Source organism: Hesperophylax consimilis, chromosome 4, assembly GCF_061612785.1.
Source record: "Hesperophylax consimilis isolate HC1 chromosome 4, BYU_Hcon_1.0, whole genome shotgun sequence".
Lineage (NCBI taxonomy): Eukaryota > Metazoa > Arthropoda > Insecta > Trichoptera > Limnephilidae > Hesperophylax > Hesperophylax consimilis.
The window spans coordinates 12,585,366-12,613,053 of NC_142839.1; the positions used below are offsets into that span (position 1 = coordinate 12,585,366).

At 32.8% G+C, this 27,688-nt stretch overlaps 2 protein-coding genes across 3 annotated transcripts; both read left to right on the forward strand.

Moving 5' to 3' along the window:
- The first annotated feature begins 803 nt into the window (after positions 1 to 803).
- Positions 804 to 27,237, forward strand: LOC149424214 (endoplasmic reticulum transmembrane helix translocase). 2 transcript variants are annotated; one of them, XM_089651367.1, is made up of 10 exons: positions 804 to 1,090; positions 1,166 to 1,255; positions 1,621 to 1,821; positions 2,041 to 3,990; positions 9,809 to 10,145; positions 19,218 to 19,414; positions 20,865 to 21,007; positions 22,158 to 22,290; positions 22,981 to 23,124; positions 23,535 to 27,237. In XM_089651367.1, exons 1-10 carry the CDS (start codon positions 821 to 823, stop codon positions 23,640 to 23,642), a joined length of 3,573 nt encoding a protein of 1,190 aa, XP_089507493.1. In that variant the 5' UTR covers positions 804 to 820; the 3' UTR covers positions 23,643 to 27,237. The 2 variants fall into 2 exon arrangements, with proteins under 2 accessions (XP_089507493.1, XP_089507494.1); XM_089651368.1 differs by having other exon boundaries at positions 1,169 to 1,255.
- On the forward strand, positions 11,891 to 13,228 carry LOC149424215 (uncharacterized). The gene is made up of 2 exons (XM_089631006.1): positions 11,891 to 12,140; positions 12,633 to 13,228. The coding sequence occupies exons 1-2, from the start codon at positions 11,891 to 11,893 to the stop codon at positions 13,226 to 13,228; spliced, it is 846 nt and encodes a 281-aa protein (XP_089487132.1).
- Positions 27,238 to 27,688: the final 451 nt, after the last annotated feature.

Here is a 27,688-nt window from a genome sequence, read left to right on the forward strand (position 1 = left end):
GAGAGGGAGAGTGGAGGGGGGGGGGGGTTGAAAGTTTTTTGGGACCTCTACTTATCACGACTTATTATTTACATAACATTGATAAAAGGGACGGTGTATTTTCCAGGAATGTTATCTACGAGTACTATTATTTTTTTCCTTACCCAATACTGTGGAGGGTTTGAACACCCCCCTTATGTTCACAATTTACTGTAATAAGTAATAGGGGTTGCGCTTTGCACACCTCACGCAGTCACATTGGAATAAAGCCCTAATTATTAGCACAAATATAGTATTAGTTGATGAAAATATAGGATGTTATCAAAATACTTTTTCAAGGTGTCATAGTCAAGTGTCAAGTTTGTCATACAAGATGGCTGCCAGACAATTTTCCCTAGCCCTAGATTTGGCTTCAATGCCATTCATACAAAAAAGACTCCTTTGGAATTGATTTGTATGCAAAGTGGAGCATATTGAACTATTATTATTTTGTTTTTGTGTTAATGCAGTTATATCGGCTATTGATTTTTTTGGCATATTTGACGACTCAGGGAATGGAATACGTCATTAAAAAAATTAATTAGATTTTGCATTTTCATACATCTCCCCCTCACCCCGCGGCTTCAAATTGTTCTCCAATTACTGGCTTTTTAGGTCGATGGGTTGACCGTGAGTGGTTTTATTTATGGGTTGACCATAGCACCCCAGATATACCATTTACCATAACACCATAGAAATTAGAAACACTTCAAATTTGGTCACGGTTAAGGCGACGCAGGTCGACGTCAAGTCGTCAGGTGTACCACAATCACAGATAAAGTGTCACCGGGGTTTATGAAGGATGGCGGTGACGGCGAAGAAATTGTCGCTCGACGAATTGGTTCAATATGTTAAATTATATCGGCCTATTTCTGCAATTTTTCAAGGAGCTATCTTTCCATTTCTCATAATATATCCAATCATTTTATACACATGGATATTTGTGTACGGAATCGAGGATCACTACGAAGCAGGGTGTTTGACGATCGCTGGTGCCGGAGTGTTACAAATTTTAACATGCCTCTGTTGTTATTGGAGTGTACACGTACAATGTTTCTTGTCATGCTTCTCGGTAAGATTTCTCTCCCATCCTATGAATGAATTTCATCAACTGACCTTTTTTTTTAAACAAGCTGTTTATTTCTAGGAGACGGATCCCTTGAAAGCGAAAATGGCTAAAGTGGTTCCTACGTCCAACAATGGGTTTGCTGAAATAGTTAGGCTCTACCATATAGAGGTATGCATGATTTATAATTTCCACTAAAGCTCGTCCTTCTACAATAATTCACCTACCCAAGTGCTCCGCTTCACTTGGCTAGTTAGGCAAGCTATGGCAACTTCACTCTACAGCTGAATTCTTGATAGTTTCACTCTGCAGCAGAGATTTATGTATTATTGCAACGTTTTGTGTTTCTATCTCCCAGGGGGTACAAGAGAGGAAGGAGTCAAGAACTCCCAGTCACCGCAGTTCTGAATTTCCCACTTGTGGCCACCATTATTATAAACCACATAAATAAATTCTTTATAACATTGTTTCTGCTCTATGCCGATGAGGATATTAATATAGTTATGATTTTCAATCTTGTTTCTGTTCTGTTTCAGAATACTGAGGAAAAGCTGCCCAAAGTGTGGTTTATGTTTCAAAAGATTAAATATGTCTACGATTGGGAAAGGAAGGCCTTTAAGATAATAGAGTTTCCCATTGATAAATGGACCAGTCAGTATTTGCAATCAAAAGGGTTTCAAGATGACCAAGAAATAGCACTGGCAGAATTTGACTATGGAAAGAATCAATTGGATATGGTAAGAATGTATTTCATTTCTTAAAACCACCTCAGAAGGTATTAGCTATTATAAGACACATAATATTATGTAACTTTTTTAACAATAAAATGGAAAACTGACCTTTGACTTCTGACATCAAGTGTTGATTCTATTATTTTCTGTAGTTTTGAAAACAAGCTAATTGAATAAATCGTTAACTTACTGAGTGTATTTTCATATCGAGTTATTCTTTTTTAGGATGTTCCTGAGTTTATGGAATTGTTTAAGGAACGTGCAACGGCACCATTCTTTGTTTTTCAAGTTTTCTGTGTTGGTCTTTGGTGCCTAGACAAGTATTGGTATTACAGTATTTTTACACTGGTCATGCTCGTCATATTCGAATGCACCCTTGTCCAGCAACAGCTTCGGAATATGTCTGAAATAAGGAAAATGGGAAACAAACCCTATAACCTCAGTGTCTACAGGAACCGGAGATGGAGAATGCTCAGCTCTGACCAGTTGGTGCCTGGAGATATTATTTCTCTAGTAAGATCTATCAACGATGCTTTGGTCCCTTGTGACATCATTCTATTAAGAGGATCATGTATTGTGGATGAATCAATGTTAACCGGAGAGAGTGTACCTCAGATGAAGGAGCCACTAGAGTCAGAAGACAACTCCCCCGATAAACCCTTTGATCCTGAGGGAGATGGTAAACTCCATCTGCTCTTTGGTGGCACTAAGGTAGTACAGCATTCTCCTCCTCACAAGCAGTCTCTATCTGGATTAAGAGCTCCTGACAATGGTTGTATTGGATATGTAGTCCGCACGGGATTCAATACCTCACAAGGAAAACTGTTGAGAACCATATTATTTGGTGTAAAGCGTGTCACAGCCAACAATCTGGAGACGTTTGGTTTCATTCTATTCCTTTTGATATTCGCAGTGGCGGCAGCTGCTTATGTATGGATTAAAGGATGTGAAGACCCCGAACGAAACAGATACAAGCTTTTCTTAGAATGCACTCTGATATTGACTTCAGTCGTGCCTCCTGAATTGCCTATAGAACTTTCTCTAGCCGTGAATACTTCTTTACTGGCTCTGTCAAAACTTGGAGTGTTCTGCACAGAACCCTTTAGGATACCCTTTGCTGGGAAGATACAGATATGCTGCTTTGACAAAACAGGCACTCTGACTAGTGACAATCTGGTTGTGGAAGGAGTAGCCGGTGTTAAAGAAGGGGATCCACTGACTGTTCTTCCCCTGATTGATGCTCCGTTGGAAACAATCCATGTTTTAGCTACTTGCCACTCACTGGTCCAACTAGAAGATGGTTTAGTCGGCGATCCCTTGGAAAAGGCTACACTCACTGCGGTTGAATGGAATCTTACTAAATCTGATGCAGTTATTCCAAAGAAAGGAAGATCACCCGGACTTAAAATATTTCAACGAAATCATTTCTCTAGTGCTCTCAAAAGAATGTCTGTTCTTGCCGGTTACCAAGCGAATGAGATGGGTGCTCTAGAAACAAAATATATTGGCGCAGTCAAAGGGGCTCCCGAGGTTCTCAAAAACATGTTTAGCCACATTCCTTCTCATTATGATGATACGTATCTGTCTTTATCAAGAAGGGGTGCTCGGGTATTAGCCTTGGGGCACAGGGAATTTGGAAAATTGAGTTCGCAAGAAGTGCGTGATCTAAAGCGTGAAGACATAGAGTCCAAACTTAACTTTGTAGGATTCGTAATCATATCTTGTCCTTTGAAAACAGATTCCAAGAAGGCAATAGCAGAAATTATAAATGCTTCACATTCCGTGATCATGATAACTGGAGATAATCCGCTGACAGCTTGCCACGTGGCCAAAGAGTTAAAGTTCATAGGAAAGATTCATACGTTGATTCTAACAAAAAGTGAAGAGAAATGGGGTTGGCACTCCATCGATGAAAGTCTCAAGTGTCCAGTGGAACCCAAGGACCTCAAGCAATATATCACTAACTATGATTTGTGTATAACCGGGGAAGGTTTGGCCCACTTGGTGGAACACTACCCCGCTTTCTTTTCTAAGGTTTTACCGCATATTCGGGTGTTTGCAAGGTTCGATCCTAAGCAAAAAGAATTTATTATTCTGAAATTGAAAGCCTTAGGATTCAGCACATTGATGTGTGGAGATGGAACAAATGATGTTGGAGCATTGAAACATGCGGATGTAAGTTGATTCAATCTACTATTTTATGTCATTTGCTCATCGATATATAATAACTATATATTAGCCCTCTCATACCTAATTTTGATCTAAAAACAACACCACCTAAGCAATCTTTCAGAATACAATCGAATTTCGATGCCTCGGTTTGAAAACCTAGATATAAATGCAAGTTCCCTACAATATAAAATAAAGCCCAAAATTATCGCTCAAATCCCATGTTGTGATTTGCTGAAAAGCATCAAGTCACAAGATGTAGATATGAACTTATCAACCCAACTTTATGTAAACTTGCTGTATAAGATTCTAAAAACGTCTGCGAAACCAGCAAATACCATACATTTTTTGGCAAAAGTGCTGTCTTAATTTGTTGTAGTAGTTGCATGACATAGATTTTTACACCGCCTCAAAGCTATCTATTAGGTATATATTTTATTCATATAGCTGATTAAATTGTTAATGATAAAGTCCGCTAGAGCCCTTACCTAAAATATTTCTAACTGCTTTAATTTTGTGTTCACAAAGTTAATCTAGTGAGCGTTGGGACAAATTTGCTGGAAGATAAATTTGCTCCATGCAGACCAATAAAAGTTAAAAATCAATGCTTCTTTCGTCTGCGAGATAATGCACTTTCTTTTTAATGAATGTTTTCTTGAACCAATATTTTATTTATTTATTTATTATTTTATTTACGCCCTAATGGGCTTTTACATGAAAATATACATTTACATTGATTACAATAATTGAACATAAGAAGATAAATGGAGTTAATTGTAAGAAAGCAACACATATAATAAAATTTTGTGCAAATTAGCAAAACACTAATAAGATGGATTCAATATAAAATATACCCAAGCATGAAATAGTAAGTAAAAGAAAGTTCAACATAAAAAGTAAGTAAGTGGGTGTGTTTAAACCCAGTATTAATTGTGTGTTTAACAAATCGATAAACCAATATAAATTAGAGTGTAACTTACTCGTGAGGTAAAGAACATTATAACAGAGATTTAAAAAAAAAAAAAAAATAAAAATAAAAAAATAACAAAATAAGAGTTGCACCTGTAAAAAGCAAAAACTAATAGAATTTAGCAATATCGACATGAATAAGAAATAATAAGATCTGAGATGGAACATAGTGTTATGTATAAAAAGTAGTTAGTAGGTATATGCATACAATTATAAGTGTATAGTAGAGCAAATAAAAAACAAACAAATATGGATATAATTTACTTGAAAGGTTTCGAATGGGAGAAGATGTAATAAAATTATTAAAGCTATAAAAGTTAATTATTAGCCGATAGAATCGAAATAAGTTGCCTTTTAAAGCTCACAAAATTGTCAAAACCAAATATATCTATAAGTTCACAGTATTTATTCGCAAGGTTGTGAATTCTAGGAATTGGTGAAAAAATAGAATAATTAGTGTTGAGGTTCTTGTTAAATTTAAAAGTATCTTTATTGCGAGTTTGCCTAGCAGGAACATTAATGCAAATAAGTTCCAACAAATTAGGGCTGTCAATTAAAGATTTAATAATTTTGAATAAAAAAAAGCCACAATATAATATGTTTGGTTTCAGTGTTAATTTTAAGATTGACACACTCTGTCTAAATAATACTCGGTCTATGCATTTACCTGTGAAAATCATTGGATGTAACTTGAATTGCCAAGATGAAAACTGAGAAATTTTGTTTCTACAGTATTAAAAAATATTATACATTTCAAATTTATATGCCCTTATAAACGTGGTGTAAATATAATGCGACGCGTAAGGTCGGAACAGTGAAAAACTCGACTTATCACCACAACGTTTTTATGGTTAAAACGGTATTAAACCAGGCTTAAGGCCAGCTCTACCATACCAATGTTGACCCGGTGTTTAAGAATCTAATTAGTAAGACGATGTGAATAAAATTGAAAATTGTCTGGTAAATTATATTATTGGTAGGTAGGTACTTAATTGCTTGTCATACGTAAGCAAGCACAAGGCGGGGGTTTAGGATCACAGGGCCTATCTTCAAAAACATAGTTTTGAGATAAACGCAAATAAAGATTGGAATGCTCATGTGCCCAACTGTAACCTCTTAAGGTGAAACGAAAGCGAAAATTCTTATACAATCTGTTTGTATGCCCCACTCGAAAACATCCAATATTATTTTATTTATTTTAGTACTGAAAAATAATACTAAGAAGGAGATTGGCACAAATACCTAATTCATTGTTATCACTTATAATAATCAAGTAATTGCATTAGCAAAAGTATTTATTTTTCATCCCATTTATGTGGGTGTTAGCGACTCAGTCACTAACACCCACAGTCGGAATAAAATAGGAGTATGTATGAACATACTCCTCTATTATTATATACTTATACTTATTCACCCTTCACTGTCAATAATATTGTTACTTGCAAATTTATACCTACATTATTATTTATTCCGTATAAATAGGACTAAATTTCCAAGAGCGGCGTTTCGCTCAATTTTTCACATTTGTGGTTGCTTCGTTCCTTTCCCATAATTCGCAGCTCAGCTCGCAGAAAAATTGTTGCATTTATACATAGCACTACGACTTACGTCGAGACGCTAACATACCTGAGCAAATTGAGCACACGAGAAATAGTTTCTCAATCTAGAAATTATCACCACTTTGTTGGTTTGATAATATATACGTAATCACTGCAACTCTTTGACTTGCAAATAAATGAATATTTAATGTATGTACTACAAGCAAAAATTGAGGTTTGCCGGCATCTATCTACCTACATCGATTTTTTACGTGTTCTTTTTGCTGTCAAATTGTGTGTTTTTATGCTGCTCTCTAAGACCCGAGCTTTGTAGGTAGAAAAAACAATTTATACAGATTAATATATCTTACGTACGGGCGCAAACCAATAATTCATCTCAATAATCAATAGAATAACGTGTCAAAAGCATTTTATTCGACAACTAGCTGTTCCCCGCCACGCTCTGCTGTGGCTTAAGTCAAATATTATAGTTCTCTATGTCCATGAGATGGCGCTGTTTTAAAAAAAATGAATGACATCTATATAATATAGGCATATAAAAGTATACGCGTATTTGAATGCAACTTTGTGTCAAAATTTATAATATAGGCATATAAAAGTATACGCGTATTTGAATGCAACTTTGTGTCAAAATTTATAATATAGGCATATAAAAGTATACGAGTATTTGAATGCAACTTTGTGTCAAAATTTATAATATAGGCATATAAAAGTATACGCGTATTTGAATGCAACTTTGTGTCAAAATTTATAATATAGGCATATAAAAGTATACGCGTATTTGAATGCAACTTTGTGTCAAAATTTATAATATAGGCATATAAAAGTATACGCGTATTTGAATGCAACTTTGTGTCAAAATTTATAATATAGGCATATAAAAGTATACGCGTATTTGAATGCAACTTTGTGTCAAAATTTATAATATAGGCATATAAAAGTATACGCGTATTTGAATGCAACTTTGTGTCAAAATTTATAATATAGGCATATAAAAGTATACGCGTATTTGAATGCAACTTTGTGTCAAAATTTATAATATAGGCATATAAAGAATGCAACTTTGTGTCAAAATTTATAATATAGGCATATAAAAGTATACGCGTATTTGAATGCAACTTTGTGTCAAAATTTATAATATAGGCATATAAAAGTATACGCGTATTTGAATGCAACTTTGTGTCAAAATTTATAATATAGGCATATAAAAGTATACGCGTATTTGAATGCAACTTTGTGTCAAAATTTATAATATAGGCATATAAAAGTATACGCGTATTTGAATGCAACTTTGTGTCAAAATTTATAATATAGGCATATAAAAGTATACGCGTATTTGAATGCAACTTTGTGTCAAAATTTATAATATAGGCATATAAAAGTATACGCGTATTTGAATGCAACTTTGTGTCAAAATTTATAATATAGGCATATAAAAGTATACGCGTATTTGAATGCAACTTTGTGTCAAAATTTATAATATAGGCATATAAAAGTATACGCGTATTTGAATGCAACTTTGTGTCAAAATTTATAATATAGGCATATAAAAGTATACGCGTATTTGAATGCAACTTTGTGTCAAAATTTATAATATAGGCATATAAAAGTATACGCGTATTTGAATGCAACTTTGTGTCAAAATTTATAATATAGGCATATAAAAGTATACGCGTATTTGAATGCAACTTTGTGTCAAAATTTATAATATAGGCATATAAAAGTATACGCGTATTTGAATGCAACTTTGTGTCAAAATTTATAATATAGGCATATAAAAGTATACGCGTATTTGAATGCAACTTTGTGTCAAAATTTATAATATAGGCATATAAAAGTATACGCGTATTTGAATGCAACTTTGTGTCAAAATTTATAATATAGGCATATAAAGAATGCAACTTTGTGTCAAAATTTATAATATAGGCATATAAAAGTATACGCGTATTTGAATGCAACTTTGTGTCAAAATTTATAATATAGGCATATAAAAGTATACGCGTATTTGAATGCAACTTTGTGTCAAAATTTATAATATAGGCATATAAAAGTATACGCGTATTTGAATGCAACTTTGTGTCAAAATTTATAATATAGGCATATAAAAGTATACGCGTATTTGAATGCAACTTTGTGTCAAAATTTATAATATAGGCATATAAAAGTATACGCGTATTTGAATGCAACTTTGTGTCAAAATTTATAATATAGGCATATAAAAGTATACGCGTATTTGAATGCAACTTTGTGTCAAAATTTATAATATAGGCATATAAAAGTATACGCGTATTTGAATGCAACTTTGTGTCAAAATTTATAATATAGGCATATAAAAGTATACGCGTATTTGAATGCAACTTTGTGTCAAAATTTATAATATAGGCATATAAAAGTATACGCGTATTTGAATGCAACTTTGTGTCAAAATTTATAATATAGGCATATAAAAGTATACGCGTATTTGAATGCAACTTTGTGTCAAAATTTATAATATAGGCATATAAAAGTATACGCGTATTTGAATGCAACTTTGTGTCAAAATTTATAATATAGGCATATAAAAGTATACGCGTATTTGAATGCAACTTTGTGTCAAAATTTATAATATAGGCATATAAAAGTATACGCGTATTTGAATGCAACTTTGTGTCAAAATTTATAATATAGGCATATAAAAGTATACGCGTATTTGAATGCAACTTTGTGTCAAAATTTATAATATAGGCATATAAAAGTATACGCGTATTTGAATGCAACTTTGTGTCAAAATTTATAATATAGGCATATAAAAGTATACGCGTATTTGAATGCAACTTTGTGTCAAAATTTATAATATAGGCATATAAAAGTATACGCGTATTTGAATGCAACTTTGTGTCAAAATTTATAATATAGGCATATAAAAGTATACGCGTATTTGAATGCAACTTTGTGTCAAAATTTATAATATAGGCATATAAAAGTATACGCGTATTTGAATGCAACTTTGTGTCAAAATTTGAAAACAATCGGTGAAGAATTTTCAGAGATTTAAAATTTTGAACAAACAAACATTTACATTTTTATTTGTAAAGATATTGAAAATAATGCCATCTATCGGTGTGAAGTTTCTAAATATATTTTGAGAATACCCTTAAACGGCTGTATGTAAGAGCTTTGTGTCACTAGTAAATATGATTATGGTATTACCGAAACCAAGCTTAACTAAGAACAGTTTTTTGTAGTTAGGCCCCTGTTATCCTAAGCCCCCGAAGGATATGATATTCTTTACTAAATTTTATGATTAATAATTTCAGGTGGGAGTTGCGATTCTATCCAATGCTCCAGAAAGGATGCCAGACAAAAAGGACAAAGTATTAAAAGAGATCAAGGATAAGGAAAGACGTAGATTGTTAGAAAATGCAGATGCTAGGGATCCCCCTCTACTACACAACGCGGTAAACAGGAATCCGGCATTACGGGCCAGGGGAGATGGACCCAATGTCAGAAATGGACCTAATCCTGAAATGGTAAATGCCAAAATACAAAAACTGCTCAAGGAAATGGAGGACATCGACAAGAATCAAGTGGTCAAACTTGGCGATGCCAGTATAGCAGCCCCTTTTACCAGCCGCCTGTCCAGTATCATGTGCAGTAAGTTCTATTTTATACCGTACCGTATAATGCAAATCAATTAATCCGTTTTATAAACGCCTTGCATAATACAAATTTCCAATAGGCCTCTTGCATCCCATTTTTTTATTTTATTTTCCGGTTTAGGCAAATATTCTAAGACATTCTGTATTTTTTTTTTTTTTTTAATCGTATTTTTGAAACCATGGCGATTTTTTGAAAATTTTAATCCGAAAAATCGGACCATTTTTTCATAAACCGGAAAGACGGAACATAATTTATGGGTGCGAAAACAAAATAATTACATAGCCCAAAAACATTTAAAAAAAAAACGACGCATTTCACACGAATGGCAGAGGAGAATAACGAGGCATACCAAAAATATTACATCTCATAAATATTTTTTTCCTTGAACCTTCTTATTGATCATTAATCCTTATTAATTTATTTAAAGTTTTATTCCAGCAGTACTGGGAGGATATTGCAATCTCAGTCTGCCATATTAAATGAGATGACATATAATATAAATATACTTATACACAATATTATAGGATTGATGAATATATACGATTATAATGTTCAGTCACTTAATCCAAATATTTTACAATAAAACCTAATGTACATAAAATTAAATGAATTAAAGGGGAAGGTTTATCAACAATATGAAATATATAAACAAGTATAAAGAAGGTTCTCATAAAATATATTTAGTTGGTCGAAGTACCTATATATTCTATATGTACCAAGGTTGGTTTTTGTTTTTGCAATGAGACTATTTTTAACAGCTGCACATTCTAGTTATATAACATATAACTTGATATTGTACCTCTTGTTTGATACTATCCAAATGTTGCGATTTAAATTATTCTTGTACTCATAAACTCATAATAATATATTATTAAATTTGATTTTGTTAAAATCAGGACCATCACCATTATACTTCTAAGACAGCCGCCACGGAAGGATAATCTGTACGATTTTCACATCATAACATCTGTCACTTCTGAATAATATCTGTCATGTCAAAACGAAGTACTTCCAATTCTAACGCTGCGTTTTGTTACTGTTTTGTTATTTAATTAAACATGGATTCGTGTAGTAACCGTAGGATCCGAGATCGTAAAAATAATTATAAATATTGTATGGTTCCTTTGTGCCCAAATACTTCGGCGACTACTAAGGAAAAAAGATTTTTCGTTGTACCGCGAATTTCAGCAATTAGAAAACAATGGTGTATTGCAATTCATAGGTCCAGTCAATTGGGTGAACTGTCAAATAAAACCGTACGATATGTCTGTGAAGATCATTTTAATGTAAGTATATTTTTTACAATATTATTGTTTGAACACAATATTTAAAAAATACATATTTTTCTTTGTTGCATGCTTCACGAATAGTTTGCTGTACAGTACAGTAGGTTGAGTAGGTGGGTCTATTACCTAGTGACAACAAGCCTACACACATTACAATATTGTTACACTTTTGCAGGCTATTCTCAAATGAAGATACTTATTATATTTGCATTGTTAAGTTTGTATTGAATAAATACAATGTCTCTTGATAAGTTGTATTTTTATTTTCAGTTAAGCGTGGATGCTCGGAAATGGCCCCAACATCTAAGTAAAAGGGTGCTTTTAAAAAAAGGAACCATTCCTCATAAATTTGAATGTCAAATTGGAGCTGATGGGCGAGATCTACTCAATGTGGTGGATCAGCATCCAAGCTCATCTAAAGGCGGTGAAGTGTTTGTTGCAAGTCTCGAGCCAATGTCTCCTTGCCTGTCTGATGTGGATGAGTCTGTGCCACAACAGATCATCAATCAACCTCAAGACTACGTTGAACTGGAAGTGTCGTTTCCTCTCGAGAAGCCTCAATGCTCTGGACTCCAAATACTTCAACAACATGTGGATGGACCACAAGATACATCAAGCTCCGAAGAAAACTTTCACATGTTGATAGTTGAGAACGCAACTGATTCGAAAGCCATTCAATGCAATTTGAAAAAGAAATTCAAAAGTAAATTGACAAATACAGGAAAAGAACACAGTAGGGGTCCAATCGAGTGTTTAACTACTCGTGACGTAAGTACTTCTCCTGTGAAGCATAATAAAAATACCAAGAATGTACAACTAAAGCATGTCACTCTTCAGCCAGACAGTTCTGCCTCGGAATCGGCATCTGGTTCAGAATACTCCCAACAAGCTACGTCAGATTCGTACGTTGATAGTAGTTCAAATAGTGATTTCAAAAGTCTGTCATTGAAATTAACTCTGCAGCATATTGAAAACAAACCAAAGCTGTATTTAGGAATCCTTAAAGATTTTTATTGGATTGTTAAAACCCTAGCACTCCTTGAAAATATAAACATTTTAAATGTTTTAATCGTTTTAAAAAAAATTAAATTAAACTCTAGTTTCAGCATTTTAGGTGATGAATTTGGCCTTTCTGAGGCTCAAGCTTCAAGAATCTTTAAGCAAAGTTTACCGAAGTTATCTCGTCATCTTGCAGAACTGGTATTTTGGCCTAAGTCAGAAGCAATAGAAGCCTTACTACCAATTCCATTCAGAGCAAGATACAAACATGTCGTATCAATCATAGACTGTTTTGAAATTCAGATAGAGAAGCCATCAAATCCACTGCAGCAGGCACTAACTTGGTCAGAATATAAAAAATGCAATACACTCAAGTACCTAATATCAATCACTCCTGATGGCTTTATTAACTTCATTTCAAAGGGCTTTGGTGGACGTACTACAGATATGATGATTGTGGAAAAGTGCGGCTTCTTGGACAACTTGTCTGAAGGCATGTCGGTAATGGCAGATAGAGGTTTTAAGCAACTAGCTACTATTTTAGAAGGCAAACATTGTCAACTTGTGCGTCCACCAAGTGTTGTTACAGGTGTAAATAGCACTAAAAGAGAGGTGAAGTTATCCAAGCAAATAGCAGCCCTGCGTATACACGTTGAACGTGTAATAAGCCGGCTCAGAGAGTATAATATTCTAAAGCCACATTCTTGTATAGACTTCCATTTGACTCAACAAGTTGACCATATTGTTATGATTGCATGTGGACTCATAAATCTACAAAAACCAATAATTTGATCATATTAGTCTTATTAATATTATTAGTCTTTTAGTGTTTTGTGCTCTACGCTAATGTTTAGTTTAAAATGTTATGTGCGCTTCATTATCATATAAACTTTAACTTGAATATAAATATTCATAATATGTACCAGTGTAATTTTGTTTATCCTTCATGTAATGTATATAGAATAAGTCTAAAGTGTATAATATTATGTAATTATAGCGCCAGTATGTGTTTTTTATAAAAACATATGTTGGAGCTTTTACTTAGAGTTTATAGGCAATGAAGCCACCAAAAGGGATAATATCAAATACTGTAGAATAATTTATGTATAACACCTTCAACTTCTTACATTTACCATACATTCTGATTATGCTATACTAGCGCCTCCTAGCCCCGTGACTTCTGTGGGTTGGTTTTTTTTAATGCATGTTATTTGAAATGTTTTCTTTATTTTACGTTAATAAATTATATAAGTCGAAAATAAAATATTTAGTAACCTACATACGACCTTACTGTTCTTATGCTCACACGTAAAAAGAATATTAAAGCCCGCCATTAGGTTTGTATTGTCCCGAAGAAATGCAACATGATACACTAGCGCCATCTAGCGGCCAGCGTTACCAGTCAGTGCAAGTACTGACTATAATAATGCTTCCAATATTTTACTGAGAGTGGATTGATTGCTATTCATTCATTACGCCTTACTTTTACATCAAGTTTATATAAATACAGTTGTGTTGTAGCAAAGTGATCATGTTCCACTTTTTAATACATTTCTATTTGTGTTAGAATTTCCACTTTGTAATCATTTTCTTACTTCCAATAATAAATACAAAAAAAATCTATGCGATAATACAATAACATGTGTACGTATTATCAAATAAATACTAGGTATAAATGTAAAAATATGTCTTATGTAAACTTTTTGTTTTTGTTTTTCTGTCACTTTATACAAATACATATTATACTATGGTGGATGGGATGAAAATAATATGATGCTATTGTACATAATCAATATAATCATGTATTATTATGAATAAAGAAGCGAGTGTAGTGCAGTAAATACGTGATTTATTTCAAATAATGTATACCTATACATTTTTTTTAAGTACAGGAAATATAGCTCTGGACCAAAACAGCATGGCTTTATTAATAGCTTCGACACAGAATTCTTCATCGTAATCGATGTGGAAAACATTTATTTTGCCAGATGATTCAAAGTTGGGTTCAGCAACACAAAACACTCCCTTGAATTTGTTCAGTACAAACATTTGTATTTGCATTTGTGCATAATACTTTCTGGCAACAACACCCTCAAAAAAGTAATTTTTCATTGTACTATGTTTGACTGGACACTTGACCTCAACAATATAATCATCAGTGACTGCATCCGGGGAGCCACCGATAATTGGTAATTTGCAACTGATTTTGAAACCACATTCTTTATATTTGTGTCCCAGTTGGTTTGCTAGTACCTTTAACACCAAAGGTTCTAAAAGCCGACCTCGTTGCATAGCCTTTGTGTCTGGAATCTTGGCTGCCCCTAAGATGACTTCAGTCAATGTTCCATCCAATGTTTTGCAGTTAGCTGCCTCGTATAGTTTGGATGCAGTAATTCTGCCATATCGCATTTCGTACCATAACGGGCAGTTAGCCTGCTTTCTTGTTAATGAAAAAACTTCCTCGAAGATATTTGGAGGAATATTTAGATCACATGTAATAAAATTGATGAAATCTGTAGCACTTGTATTGTGCAGGTTTCGTGTTTTCTTAAAAGCAGAAATCATCCTGTGCATGGACAAACAGTCAGTGGGCTTCGGATCCATGTAAAGTTGAGTCAGTTGGCATCGAAGCCCCTCCTTAAGACTCCTTTGGAGTACTGCTGCCAGGAAATCTCCATTACCTTTTTCCACGCTTTTTACTGCGTTCTTGCCAACTTGGGATGCCAGAATGAACTTTTGGGAGGTTCCGACACACGATAACTTTGATTTTCTCCAATAACAGTCGACAGATGTCGACGCTGGTTCTTCACTTCTCCTATGGAGCCATGTTAGAAATGCCAGTGCATGTTTACAGCCACCTGAAAGCAAAATGTTCCAAATATAAATTATTTGTCAACAGGTAGCTGGCAGAGACCCTCGCAATGATTCTGTGTTTGTTACATCACACAAGAGTTTGCTCTTCCCCACATCTCCATAGGGTAGAAGAGTGTAGAGGTTAGAGGAGAGAAACATATTTTACAATATAGCGACATACAGTTCAACTAACCTCTAGAAGCTGCACAGTCTTGACATTCTAAGACTTGTATTTCATCTTCCATCTCATCACACAAAAGTACAACAGAGTATGCTTTTTGGCGGACACGGTGCTCGGGGGTTATTTTTGCTTTCACTGTGCAGATAGGACCTTCTCTTTTTACCTGCACATACCCGATAGCATTATCACCATAACTTTCACGTGCAGACCTTTAAAATATATAATAATAACACGTTGAAAACAAAAGACAGTTGCATATAATTGAATGTTAACAATTGTCTTAATAATAATAATTGATGGAAACATAATATATAAGTACATATTAAATGTTGTCAAAATATATAACATAATATTCGTATATTAGAAGATACAGAAAAAATACTAACCTTTTTGTTTTGACATTTCTAATTTCGCTTCCAATGAAATTCATATTATTACTTAGAAAAGTAGCCATCATAAATGAATCTATGTTCGGCAAATTGTCAGACTGACCCTGAACAAAACCTACTTCAATCATTTCCAAATAATATATGCTTAATTTCTCAACAAAGTTAGCGGACTACAATACAAACAGCCAAACCCCAAACAAGTGTCAATATTCAAATTCACAAGTCGCCGGAAATCAAGGTGTTGCCATATAAAAAAAATAATCAGTGTGGAATTTTACAAAAATTAATTCAATAATATTGGAGACGGAACATTTTCAAGTGGTGACGTCACAAGCCAAAAATAACAGATTTATTTATTTTATTTAAAAAAAACTATACATTTCAAAATTTTTTGAGTAACATTTTCGTAATCTTAGTAGAGAAATCTATCCACTCATTTTTTTCCAAGTCATTAGAAAATCCTTGCAAGTGGCCTATTGTTCGGTTTGGGATTCGGTCGCTCTCATTCCAAAAATCATTCCTCCGAATATTAATTTGGAAACATAAACTGCTTGCTGTAGTTTACAGCCAATGAATCCACCTTTATTGTACCACTTATTCTATATTTTTAGGTTTTATAATTTTTTTTTTTTTAAATTGTAATTTTTATAAGTGCATGAATTCTCTATGTTAGTTACCAGAAATTGCCCTACCTTGTACTTATTTGGGGTAGTATTGAATATTACCATTTCTGTATATTGTCTTTGGTCTACTGAAAATGTATTTAGTCACAGACATACAAATATAATTTTTAACATGTAAACAGGTGTTGAATTTTAGAAAACAATTTTAAATGGCGTCTACATGCGACTACACAGTACAAAACATTATCTGAAATATTCCTTAAGAGGAACATCAGTGACATCTTTTGGCATTCGATAGGAGCTTATTCAAGCTAGAGACTAAGGACGGGTTGTTTCAGAGAATTTGAATAGTTAAAAGTAAATTTTCAAGTTCTGTAAAAGTTCTATTCATGTTCTGTTACTATATCATTATTAAATTCTGTTAAACAACCCGTCCTTAATATATCAGCTGGTTGCGGGATGTTCAAAATTCTATAAAATCTAGGTAGCACCGCTAATAACTGGTTAAGGTGATGCACCTCTCAAAAGGTGGTGAAATTCTAGGAGTGGCCTGGATTCTGGGGAAGAGCTCCACGATTTCCCCAACTAATTGCATGTCTCTGGGTTTTATGATTCAGAAACAGTATTCATATTTACTGATAGTATTCATATTTTAGTTGTTCAAAATGCGGGAAATCTAAGTCTTCCATTTTTACACTTTCAGCATTACTGATAAATGTGGTGTAAATTTGATACAATTGTAAACAACCGTTATTAAAAAACGTCACTTTTATGGAATTCTTATAAAATTCACTCGGTAACAGTCAATTAAAAAATAAAATGTTCTAACCTAAGAAATAACCTAATTTCTCAGATAGGAATATCGTGTGTTAGTCTGCCAAAATGTGATGTTGCCAGCTCATATAAGACATATTTTATTAGTCAAAGAATTATTATCAGCAAGAACTCAAATCTGTTCTCGTACAGTCTTTATTCAATATGTAACTAAATTACCGTTTAACGGTTGGGAAATATTATTTTATTAGTAAGGCTGTTTATATTAAAAAAGGTTTTTTTTTTTTTCACTTGTAGCAAACACTTTGTGGGTATACATAATTATAATAATTAAAATAAAATAACTTTGTTTAAATACCACTTTATTGTATATATTTATAACCAACCGGTTTCAGTTCAACCCGAACCTTCATCAGGGTTAATAAAAACATATTAAATTAATTACAGAGGTGTATGGGTACTTATAGTTATGTCTTAACCAAAACTACTTTAAATTTAATGACGCTATAGTCCAACAAAAATACGGACTACCCATGGGTCTTCCTACGAGTCCTCTATTTGCTGACATCTTCATGGATAACTTGGAAAAAAATATTTTTAGTTCTAACTCACCTCTTTTAAATAACGTTTTTATGTGGAAACGTACAGAACGTCAACTTAATTCCTTCTTGTCCCTCCTTAATTCGTTCCATAAAAATATTCAGTTTACAGTAGAAATAGGTACTAATTACAGTTTAAATTTTCTAGACCTATCCCTTTCCATTATTAATAATAAATTTAATTTTAATATTTATAGAAAACCTACTTTTACCGATACAGTCATTCATAGTACTTCTAACCATCCCATTTCCCATAAACATTCTGCCTTCCATTCTATGGTCCACAGACTTGTCACTATTCCGCTATCTAAAGTTAACTTCAATATTGAACTCTCTATAATCAAATCTATCGCCATAAATAACGGATATACCCATACCTTAATTGATAAAATCCTTGCAAAAAAACAACGACTCATATTTTGTAATAAATTCCTGTACAATAGTATCCCCAACATCGCAGTAAATAAAAACCACGGTTGGCGTAGAATTTTATACATTAATAATTTCTCGTCCTCATGTGTTTTAAAATTTCCAACAGAAATTAAAGCCGCTTTTTATACCAATAATAACCTAGGTAAACTTTTAATTAACTCAAAAGATAAAGAAAATAATTTAAGCCATTCTGGCATCTATAAACTTAAATGTAACGACTGCGAAGCATTTTACATTGGTAAAACTGCAAGAAATGTTCAAACGCGGGTAGTTGAGCACTTGAGATGCTTAAACAACATAGGTTTTTCGGAATTTGCAACACATTTAATAGATAAAGATCACTCATTTGATAAGCCTTCAGGTGTAGAAGTATTACATAGAAACGGGATAGGTCTACGCCTCAACAATTTGGAAGCACTCGAGATAAAAAAATCCCTTAAAGTCAATAAAATCAATTTACTAAATAAACAATTAGATTTAACAAACAGCCCCATTTTAAATATATTTCCATTTCCTGCACCTATGTTTACCCCCTCTCTCCTACCTAAGTCTTCCACCCCCACCAAAGTTGATGTTTTCTCTCCCTCTTCCAGCTTAACTATAAGTACCCATACACCTCTGTAATTAATTTAATATGTTTTTATTAACCCTGATGAAGGTTCGGGTTGAACTGAAACCGGTTGGTTATAAATATATACAATAAAGTGGTATTTAAACAAAGTTATTTTATTTTAATTATTATAAAAAAGGTTTTATTAGAAAATAAATTATATTTGCAGTACATATTTTACTGAAGAACTTAGAATGTTTCAAATTCTCTATATAAACAAAAACACGAAAAAAGCCACTGCCTTTTGTATTCATTCCTATTCATTGAGTATATCTGCCTTGTACCGTATTACATTCTAATTACTTGTTTCTATGTTTCAGTATGCCACATAATAAAGCAGGGAAGATGCACACTTGTCACCACCCTTCAAATGTTTAAAATACTGGCATTGAATGCCTTAATTTTGGCGTACAGTCAATCCGTACTTTATTTAGATGGAATTAAATTCAGTGATACTCAAGCTACGCTCCAGGGGCTATTGCTAGCATCATGCTTTTTGTTCATTTCACGGTCAAAGGTTTGTATAAATATATAAATGATTTATTATTGACTGACGAGATAATCATTTTAAAAGTTTATAATCTCAGATTAACACTCTGTCCTTCTATCAATATGTTTGGTTTTAATCTGATAGCAAGCTTAATTGAAATAAATTTAGGCCCTTAGTACACAGAGATGCTTATAAGCTAAGTGGCGTTGCAACCATAAGTTACCTACTGATATCAGATATGCTACTCTTTAAAGCTGGTTTCCATACACGGCGCTACCTGAACTATACTGAACTTGGTCATTTTTTCAAGTGCATCGGTAGAGTTATGATGTCAAGTAGTTATGTTATAAGCATAAAAAACGATCTAAAAGATGGTTCACCCATACAAAGAAATAAATATTAATTGTTGGGCATTCGTCCCCACCAAGGTCCATATTCCGGTTAATTATGGTTACATAAACATGGATATTTCCAACCTCCAGAAGAAATTTAACTCTTCAGGTCTCTGCCATATTTTGGCAGTAGGTCGTAGTATTTCCGCTTTGCAATAAAATCCAAATAAATGGAATATTTCTTAATGTATCTGAAAACTAAAAACTGCTTTTGAAAGGTGATAAAATACACTTTCAAATTGTATTATTGTAAATAAAAATATAATTTTTGAAATAACGATATTTTGAATGCGAACATAAAAAAAATTAAAATGGCTCACCTGACGTTTTTTTGTTACCGATAACGAAAAAATATATAAAAACATGCATTTTGTGAGAAAAATGTGGTAGAAAAATAAAAATTCACAATGTTTTGTAATTTTTTTTCAAATTGCGTTCTGAACCTTTGGTTTCAAAAAGGTGCACATTTTAACTTTTCTGTGTTTGAATAGTTATTTGTATATAAAGCATGAAGTTTTCTCTTTTTAACACCGTTTAGATCATATTTCTCTCCATGACAGAAAGAGAGACCATATGAGTTGTTCCCAAAAGCAAAAAAATTAGGCTGGGGGGTTAACATTCAAATCATGCTTGGACAACATTTCTGTCAAACGTGTTTTCACAATTCACAAACACACGGAAAAAGCGCTGCAGACGAAAAATTTTCTAGGCAAACCTATAAATGCTTCTGATTTTTATTTTTCTGAGAATCAATGTATCCCAACAATGTTTAGATGAAAATTCTTTAGTATTTAAAAATATTTAATAATATAGAAATATTTTAGTATTATTTGAAACCTTTAAAACATGTCAGCTTAACCGGCTAGTAACCGAGTTTTCGACGCGTCGTGCTAGCCAAATAGTATGGCGGATACTCACGAGCAACGCGTACAAAACTCTGAATCGCTTGTAAGTATCTCCGTGTTCAAATAGCCTTACTTTAATATGGTGGTATAAAATAGAAAACTTCCATGTAATATATTGTTTACTAGTTGTAGTATGTAATATTTTTGCTGTGAAAATACATAACACGAGTTTTATTTCAGCCTCTCAACAAACTGTCGAAGCAGAGACCATTGCCAAATATATTCAATGTGTATACGATAATGACTGTCTTATTACAATTTGCAGTCCATTTCCTCTGTTTAATATATTTAGTAAAGGAAGCTACTGATAGGTCACCACCAAGGTAATTATACAGATTACTAAATGCTTATCTGTCCATTTTAAATCCCATGTATGTACATAGTAATCTAATATTAGTACCAATAAACTTACTGCTAATTATTTAATTGAGGGATTTAAAAGGTGCTAATGCTTAATAGCTTGTATTGATAATTCATTGAACTCTATTTCATATTATTATTCAGAACACAGTTACTTAATCACTTAAGAAATTCGCGGACACAACGCCTATTGACTTTGTTTTATAGGAGATGTGATATGACACAATGTCTACTCGCGTTTTTTATAGGAGATTTGATATGACATAACGTCTATTGACATTGTTTTAGTGATGTGATATGAAACAACATCTGTTAACATTGTTTTATAGGAAATGTGATAGGACAAAACGTCTGTTAACATTGTTTAAGAGGAGATGTGATATGACAAAGCATCTATTGACATTGTTTTAGAAGAGATGTGAGTTGACACAATGTCTATTGACCTAGTTTTAGAGGAAATGTGACATGACAGAACCATACATGTCTTTTAGTTAGGGATGCGATACAACAAAACGGACTGGAAAGTCAAGTTTTGTATTGAAATGGTATAAAGCCTGTACATTTGTGTCACAGCGAGAATGTGTGTACTTGATAGTGTCACATCAAGATGATAATTTTTTACTATGTACAGATTGTCATCGACCAAATACATGTGATTGCATGTCTCTTATCACGAACCCCTGTTTTACAGCTTTTTCATCGCAAGTGTCCATGTGATAATCATTTTGGCGGCGGGTGAAGCAATATTGCAAGCAATCATAAATTTAAGCAAATTTTTTGGAAGTAATTAATTTTTACTTAGTTAATTATGTTACAGGCCTTGTGATACAAATTACTTATAATTTATAAAAGTATTTTCTAGTCTGGAGTATATAATCGGTATGCACAGTAAAAGTGTTGCTTGAGATTGTTTAACTATACTTAGTCACCAGATCTGGATAGATCCATTTTCAGGATCTTTCTATATCCTTTCTCCTTCCCTTTTCCGTTCACGTCTTACAACATTTCATAATAATGTCAATGCTATAGTCCTACTGGCTTCCGAATGGTTGAATTTTTTTTTGCTTTATCACACTAATTAAAAATACTTTAGTTATTATTGTTATCTTTCAGGGATGGAAAACCGAGACTGGCATTAGATATCCCTGACGATGAAGAGATAGAGTTTGTTCCAGATTTACTCAACAGTACAGTATACATTATCTCCATGGCTTTACAAGTCTCCACATTTGCCATCAATTACAGGGTTTGTAAAATTTTCAAGTTTTTACATACTACAAACAAATTTTCAATTTTTATTGAAACTATAAGTTTTTATTTGTTCGTAGTATGTAAATAATATTTTATTTAGGAGTGAAATCATTCTAACATCAATCTGTATGGTAGATTTAAACAGCATTACATGATTAAACCTTTTTATATAAAAGGGATATATATATATGTTTCTCCATACGCATGTACGAAAACTGGCAACAGAATGTCAATCGGGCACTGAATAGATAATGCATGTAAACCAATGTCGTCACCGACTTAGTACCTTTTGGTTCTAGCCCTTTTAGCAAAAGCTCCACCTCTCTTACACTTCGTTCATCACCATCCCATTGGACCGAAATGAAAATTTCATAATGATGATGAAACACAATTCTGTATTTAAAATTTAAGCAAAGGATGATTGGACTTTGAGATGTCGGACTACCACATTGAATTTCTTGTTTGCTTCTTTATTCTATGCAATGTAACATTGAGTATTAGCTTAAAGCTTTTGTAATAGGCTTTCTTAGAATTTCCGACGCACTTAAAAAACATGTTTTTAGCTATTTTTTGTTGTTGTTACAAAACACAATAAAATATTATTATGTGTGAGTGAAAAAGGATAATAGACTCTACACATCATTGACATAATGATTTCACAAAGTTTTATTGGTAAATTTTCCAGGGTGAGCCGTTCATGGAGGGACTCTCAGGGAACAGACCCTTGCTGTACAGCGTCCTGGCCTCCGGCGGAGCCGTGTTTGCTCTGGCCCTCGGTTTGCTGCCAGAATTATCCTTGCGGTTTGAAATTGTTCCTTTCCCCACCGAGGTATTTAAACAATAATATTACTATGTAATAATTTATTTCTGCATTTATAGTAAAACCTTCACAAGAACTTCCCACGTTACAAGTTTTCACGCTTTACCTGATTTACACAGCTTTCACATATGTGATCCATCAGTGCATCAGTGGCTATCCCCATATCATGTAATGTAATGTTGACCGGTTGGTGGCTGAGATGACATCGAAGATGACATTGACGTCGTGTTTGGGTCCCACCCAGGTGTAGTTCTCAATTCTTTGACTGGCTAAGTCCTCCATTACAATACAAGCAACATTTTCCGCTTACTGTGGTGGTAGTAAGAGATTTTCAAATATTGTCAGGTTATTCGTAACCCGAGAATGTTTGTCTTTGATTTTTCTAAAAATTGTTATAGTTATTTATTTTTTATTTCCAGTTCAAAATAATCCTTGTCCAAGTACTGGTGGCCGACATGGTATTTGCCTACGTAGTGGACCGCAGCTGCCTCTGGTTATTTGGCGAGGGGAGGCTTCGATCATTTTGAGTGTAATATCCAATCATCGTCGCCACGTGTCGACTGATATTCTTACAATCCAAGTACTTCGACTGTGATGTTCTTACAATCCAAGTACTTTGACTGAGATATCCTTATAATCCATGTGTGTATTTTGAATGTGACATTCATACAATTCAAGTACTTTTGGTATTCTTACGATCCAAGTAATTTGGATGTGATATTCTTACAATATAAGTACATACTTTGACTATGAAATTTTTACAATCCATGTACCTTGAACTGTTACATTTCTTATAATCATAGTACTTTGACTGAAACATTCTTACAATCCAAGTACTTTGACTGTGACATTTGTACACTCATTGTACCTACTTTTATGGTGGCTATTCTAAATACTATGTGCAATTATTATTTTACTGAATAACATTATTTATTTATAAATGTGTGCAAAATCAGAATCACTCGAGAGTTCATATTTTGGTTTCACTGCAACCATATTGTATTAATGAACTTTATTGTATTTTGAGATAGCTTCAATCTACTTTTAATTTGCAAAAAAATCACATTCTAGTAATTATTTTGATCTTATTTGAAGTAATCATTCACTCCTTTTTTAAATCTGATTGTTTTGAGTGAATTGGAAAGGTCTTTACAGATATTCATTAGCTGTTACATCATCTTTGTTAAGAGAATAAGATTTATCCCCTTATCAACAAAAAATACAAATTATGTGATACAATAATATTTTTTCTTACGTTTTCATCTTTCATGTGAAATCTATTCAATGCATGTACATAATATTCCCTAACCACCTTTAGTTTGCCAGTGGACTGTGTTCATTTGGTACTAAAATATGTACTGAAAATTAAAAGAGGTATGTACATATAATATATGTTTGTTGACGTCTACCGTTCCTAATTCCACGTCTGCAAAACTTTCGGCGGTAAAAGTATGTTAAATAAGAGTCCCCACACTGTTTAGGATTTTGCAACCGACTAAGTACAACAATAATTATTACGATAGCAATAATGCATAATTAGAGGTTTGTAGAAATAAAAACAACAGTGTCCATTTTTTTTTTGTTTCAGTCATTTATAGCAAAAAGTTATTTATATCCGAAATCAGTTTATTAAAAAATGTTTTTTACTAGTACACACAAATAATATTACTAAACTATAACATATTACTTTTTAACAATAATACAATTGGAAAAACATTGCTTCCTTATTTTTTGCCGTCACAAACATCTCTGCAGATATAATGTACCTATATAAAATATCATTGACAAGTTGACATTACCCAAAACCCACATGTAGTGAAACTCTCTTATAAGGTTTTTCAAGGGACTGGAAAAAACTCCGTATGTGAAAAAACCTTATATGTGGGAGAAAATAAGCCATTTTTCAATTTTAGTCTTTAAGGGACCAAAAAAAAGCCATCTACTTCCATAAAAACTTCTTAAGGTTACGTGTTCGCAGATGGCGTTAATTTAATGATTTTATTAAAATACGCTTTTTGAAAACAATATTTAGACGGAACTATTTGTTTGCATCTGTACATATCATTGATGTATTATAGTACATATGCAATTTGAATATGAATAAATAATTTTGTCTCTATAAAATACAATATTGTATCGATGATTCAATCCAATATGTAATATGCCTTTCTTGAAAGTATTGAGATTTTATATGGACAAAACTTTTTATTCATATTGCGTATGTACGGGCGCAAACAAATAATTCATTTTAATATTGTAAAGCATATTTTGCAAAAAGCGTATTTTATTAAAATATTTGAATTAACGCCATCTATGAATATGTAGATTATAACGGACGTCGCATTTAACTTTGTGTGGGTTTTAGTGGGTTCTGTGCTATCAGTTATAATAGCATGTGGAAACAAGATTACATATGTTAAAAATGTTTTTCTATTGGGGAATTGTGGCAAGATAGGTATTGTTTATGCATCAACATTATTTTAAGCGGCACACTGTTTTATTTAAGTAATTCGAACAAAAAAAATATAAGGAATGATCAGGGATCACAGGAATCTGTTGGAAGCTATGGAATAAAACCTACTTTTTGTACTCCTCGTGGTAATTATAAATGTCTTAAATAAATTATGATTTAGTTGGATCGTAGGCAGTCTAAAATAACACCATAGACATACGTATGATACAATATTATTTTACCTACCAATCCAATGGGTGAGAAACACAAAAGTAACTATAAAAAATGAAATTTTGAGTTCAGTATGGAGAAATACTCACGACAATCAATTCCATCTATAACACAAAGGTGCATTTCCCCAAGTACTATGTGTAGTAAAATAATATAAAACGTGTTTCATTATTTGTGTGTAAACATGGACATACAACAACGTATCACCTCTTATGTTTTTGGGTATGCTGATGCTGTGCAGTTTGTTTCGCGAAAGGTTAGAAACACAGAAACGTATCACGCATTTACGTTTTTGTGTTACCAACCGACGTTATCACACGACGGCAGCGTATCCCAATATTGTCAAATAGTTATACCTAGTTTTAGGTTAAACAATACAATTATTTATTAATTTTATTAAGTAAAAGTTTTTTTTTTACAATTATAAATAAATATTAAAAAAAAATGAAAAACCAAAACTGAAAATGTTTCGTAACACAAAAACGTAAGGGGGTATCCGCATTTGGAATAATAAAAATAAATAAACAAGGTATAACTTAACGACAACAACAAAAAATCATTCTATTTAATAGAGAGTGTGATATTCTTACTAATTGAATTGAGAAGACAATATTTATTTATCTATTTTTGCCAAGAAGTTATACCAAACCCTAAACATAATTGTTTTCTGCTCTCCTAAACGTTTGCCTTTTCATAGATTTTTTTTTGTGTTTCTCACCCATTGAATCTATGTATGATGCGTTATACATACTAACATTACAATATTTTAAATGTAACCTCAACCTATTGTATTTTCAAGTTAAACACAAAGAAAATAAAATATAAGACCTCTTTGACAAGAGCGCTAGAAAACCGGTTTAAATTTAAAAAAAATTAATTAGATATATTGTTTGGGGAAATTGAATTGATTCATTCTTGATTTGTTTTATTTGTACATTTTAATTTATAATTCATGTGTTTTGTGCATACCAAATACATTCCAGTAGGATGATTGTATGAGTTTAACTATTTTAAATGAAACTTACCTAATAGATTTCCCTCTGAAGGGTCTGCTACGCACAAAACGGCAGTTAAATAATAATAACTTTACATGAAAAATTACAAACTTCTATCACAAATTCTCATAAAAAGTTCTAACCAACCGGTTTTAAGATTTAGAATAAGAAGTTATTTAAAATCGACTGATTGTTTGAATATGTGTAATAAATTCATGTAAAAAAAACTTGTTATGATAAAACTATGACAATTTTTAATATGTATTTCTTTTTAATTTTACTTTCAATATTATTTTGTCAATAGGGTAGTCTTTCTTTGAATGAATGATAAAACAACGAGCTTTTTCTGAATATGCTCCCAAAACTACTTATTTGTCTGTTTGTAGGGTTTGTATTATGAAAATCGATTGAAGTTAATTAAATAAAAATATGCATGATTTAATATTTCTATGAAAATAGTGTTTTTTTTTAATGTAAATAAAAAGAGTCTTTTAATATTAAAAATAAATTATGTTGTTGATTATACGCAAACACTTGTGATAATTTTCCTAATTCACTTTCCTCGTTTAAAAAAATCTCCTTAGATCTACATCACCGTGTTTGTTAACTAGATCTGAACAGCCAGGTATTTCCCCACCTGCCCTTTGCTTTAAGACTTACAATGGGCAGTACACATACCAGCCTCACAATTTGGGAGGCGAGTATAGTTGCCTCAGGAACCATTTATTGCATAACCAACACCCTTGCCATAGGTCACCCTGATTGGTTCGCTACGTGTGGTTACTTAGCAGGGGTACCTTGGTTCACGGGGTGAGGTTTGTCTAGGTTTAGCGGCGGATGCATTTCAACATCTACTGCGTGGCGTGTCGGATCGGGAGAAACTGGTTGAAGACCT

Coding starts and splice junctions, on each gene's coding strand:
- LOC149424214 (XM_089651367.1), top strand. CDS start 821: ATGGCGGTGACGGCGAAGAAATTGTCGCTCGACGAATTGGTTCAATAT. Junction 19,415..20,864: donor TGTTCATTTCACGGTCAAAG/GTTTGTATAAAT, acceptor GTTTTATTTCAG/CCTCTCAACAAACTGTCGAA. Junction 21,008..22,157: donor ACTGATAGGTCACCACCAAG/GTAATTATACAG, acceptor GTTATCTTTCAG/GGATGGAAAACCGAGACTGG.
- LOC149424215 (XM_089631006.1), top strand. CDS start 11,891: ATGTCTCCTTGCCTGTCTGATGTGGATGAGTCTGTGCCACAACAGATC. Junction 12,141..12,632: donor TTTGAAAAAGAAATTCAAAA/GTAAATTGACAA, acceptor GTCATCTTGCAG/AACTGGTATTTTGGCCTAAG.